The sequence below is a fragment of the Jaculus jaculus genome, chromosome 10 (assembly GCF_020740685.1).
Source record: "Jaculus jaculus isolate mJacJac1 chromosome 10, mJacJac1.mat.Y.cur, whole genome shotgun sequence".
NCBI lineage: Eukaryota > Metazoa > Chordata > Mammalia > Rodentia > Dipodidae > Jaculus > Jaculus jaculus.
Genome location: NC_059111.1, coordinates 9,325,706 through 9,327,848, shown reverse-complemented (window position 1 = coordinate 9,327,848; position 2,143 = coordinate 9,325,706). Strand labels below are relative to the sequence as shown.

At 64.8% G+C, this 2,143-nt stretch overlaps 1 protein-coding gene across 1 annotated transcript; it reads right to left on the bottom strand.

The window, feature by feature from the left end:
- Positions 1–638: 638 nt before the first annotated feature.
- Positions 639–1,652, bottom strand: LOC101599872 (C2 calcium-dependent domain-containing protein 4A). The gene has a single exon (XM_012949641.2). The coding sequence runs from the start codon at positions 1,650–1,652 to the stop codon at positions 639–641; it is 1,014 nt and encodes a 337-aa protein (XP_012805095.2).
- Between the last annotated feature and the right edge of the window lie 491 nt (positions 1,653–2,143).

Sequence of the window (2,143 nt, the reverse complement as noted above, 5' to 3'; positions counted from 1 at the left end):
CCAGGGTCTCAATGTTCAATGGGTGCTGGCGAGTCAATAAACATTCGAGCCCACCTTGTGTGCATGCATGTTCGTGTGTAAGTGTGTATGTGGATACATATTCAGTGGACAACCTGTGGGTATTGGTCATCTTCCACCTTGACACGGGGTCTCTCTTGTTTGTCATAGGGACGGCCTGTGTACATGACCCAAGAGTTTCAGGATGTTCCTGACCCCGCCTCCTATTGCCTTAGAACCAGGCTTTATTTACGTGTGCACTGAAGCTCGGAACTCCCTTTGGCAAGCTTGCTGACCTTAACCACTGACCCATCTCCCCAGCCCTGGAAGGAATAAACTTTAAAACGAGGCGACTTTAACGTTTCATGGCGTTTGCTATTTCCCAACGCTGGTGTGTGATGCCTAGGACACGCAATTGTTACCTACATGGGGACACAGCCGCTCAGCACGCTCCCATTTACTGGACAGGAAATTGAAGGTCTCTGCACAAAAAAAATAAATAAATAAAGACCATTTACTGTCATAATCCGGTGTCATCTCTACCAGTATTGGATATAAATCAAGGTTCGACTGAAAAAACGAATACAGGTTTAATTTGCACACACGTGTGTCGGCGGCGGCGGGGGCGTCCCGGGCCGCGCTCAGAGCCGCAGCAGCTCGCCCAGCGGCAGCTCGCCCTGGCCCAGCGCGCGCCTGCGCTCCAGCCCGCGGCCCCTGCTCTCGGCCTTGACGCGCACGGCCAGGCGGCGCACCTCGTCCTCCGACAGCCCGTCGAAGCAGCAGTCCCGCTCCCAGGAGGCCTTGCGGCTGCGCGCGAGCACGAGGCCGCGCGGGGGGCGCGCGGCGGCCGGCGGCCGCAGCACCAGGCTGAGGCGGCAGCCGACGGCGCGGGGCTCGAGGGCGGCGGCCGGGCCCTCGGGACGGAGCAGCCGGATGCGGAGGCGCCCGCTGGCCGGACTGTACTCGGCGGCCAGGCGCAGGGCGCCGCCGGCGCGACCCAGACTCACGGTGCCCTCGGCCTGCAGGCGCTCGGGCCGCGGGTCGGCCGGCGGAGGGGCGGGCGCGCGCACGTCGTCCTCGTGGCCGCTCGGCACGGAGCGCGCGCGCGCCCGGCGGGGAGCCCCGCGCACGCGCAGCGCGCGGCTCAGCAGCCCGTCGGCGACGCGCAGGAGGCGGCGCCCGCGGGGCCTCGGGGCGAGGGGCGCGTCCGGGGAGGCGGCCGGGGCCGGGGCGGGCCGGGGCGCGAGCGGAGCGTCGGCAGCGCCGCAGTAGGTGTGCGCCCGGGGCCGGGGCGCGCCGGGGCCGCCGAGCAGCAGCGACTCCTTGCGGCGCGTGTGCGGGCTCTCGAGCAGCGCGCAGAAGCCGTAGGCGGTGCGCGCGCGCGGCAGGTGCGGCAGCGAGAGCGCGGCCTGCGAGCGCGGGTCCCAGTCGGTGCGGCCCGCCCCATCGTCGCGCTCGGCCTCTCCGCCCCAGGAGTTCCGGAGAGCCGTCAGAGCCAGGCTGGGCTCGATGCGCGGCGGGATGCAGAACTCCGGGATGCGGTCCGGCGTGAGCACGTTCGCGCAGGCGGCGGAGGGCGAGCGGGTCTTGGCACGGCGGGCCCTTCCGGGGAGAAGCCCGTGCCCGTCCCGCAGGAGCCGCTCCAGACACCACATCGGTCGGGCGGTGCTCAATCCGGCTGACCTTGGGCTGGAGAGTGACTGCCTACGATGCACAAATGCACAGGGTTAAGGGGGGTGGAGAGATGGTTCAACGGTTAAGGATCTTGTCTGCGAAGCCTAGGGACCCAGGTTCGATTCCCCAGGACCCACGTAAGCCAGATGCACAAGGTTTGCAGTTGCTCGAGACCTTGGCGTGCCCATCCTCCCTCCCTCCCTCTCACTTCCTCAAAAATAAATAAATATACAAAATTTTCAAATGCACCCTGGTGATCAGAGCCAGCCTGTCAAACAGCAGTAGTTTCTGCCCCCTTTGCTACCTAGGGTTCTCTCTTACTCTCCACCCCCAAATTCGCCAAAGCGTCTCTCTCAGTCCTCTTGTAGACTTTTTCTCCAGTGAGAAAAGCAATCGTGTTTCTCCTGCTCCGCCTCCACCTGGTTGTCATGTACCGGTGGGAGCTCGTGGCTTTATTCTCCGCCCGCCCTCA

What these genes read in the sequence shown, in the direction of transcription:
- LOC101599872 (XM_012949641.2), bottom strand. Translation starts at nt 1,652, where the DNA reads ATGTGGTGTCTGGAGCGGCTCCTGCGGGACGGGCACGGGCTTCTCCCC.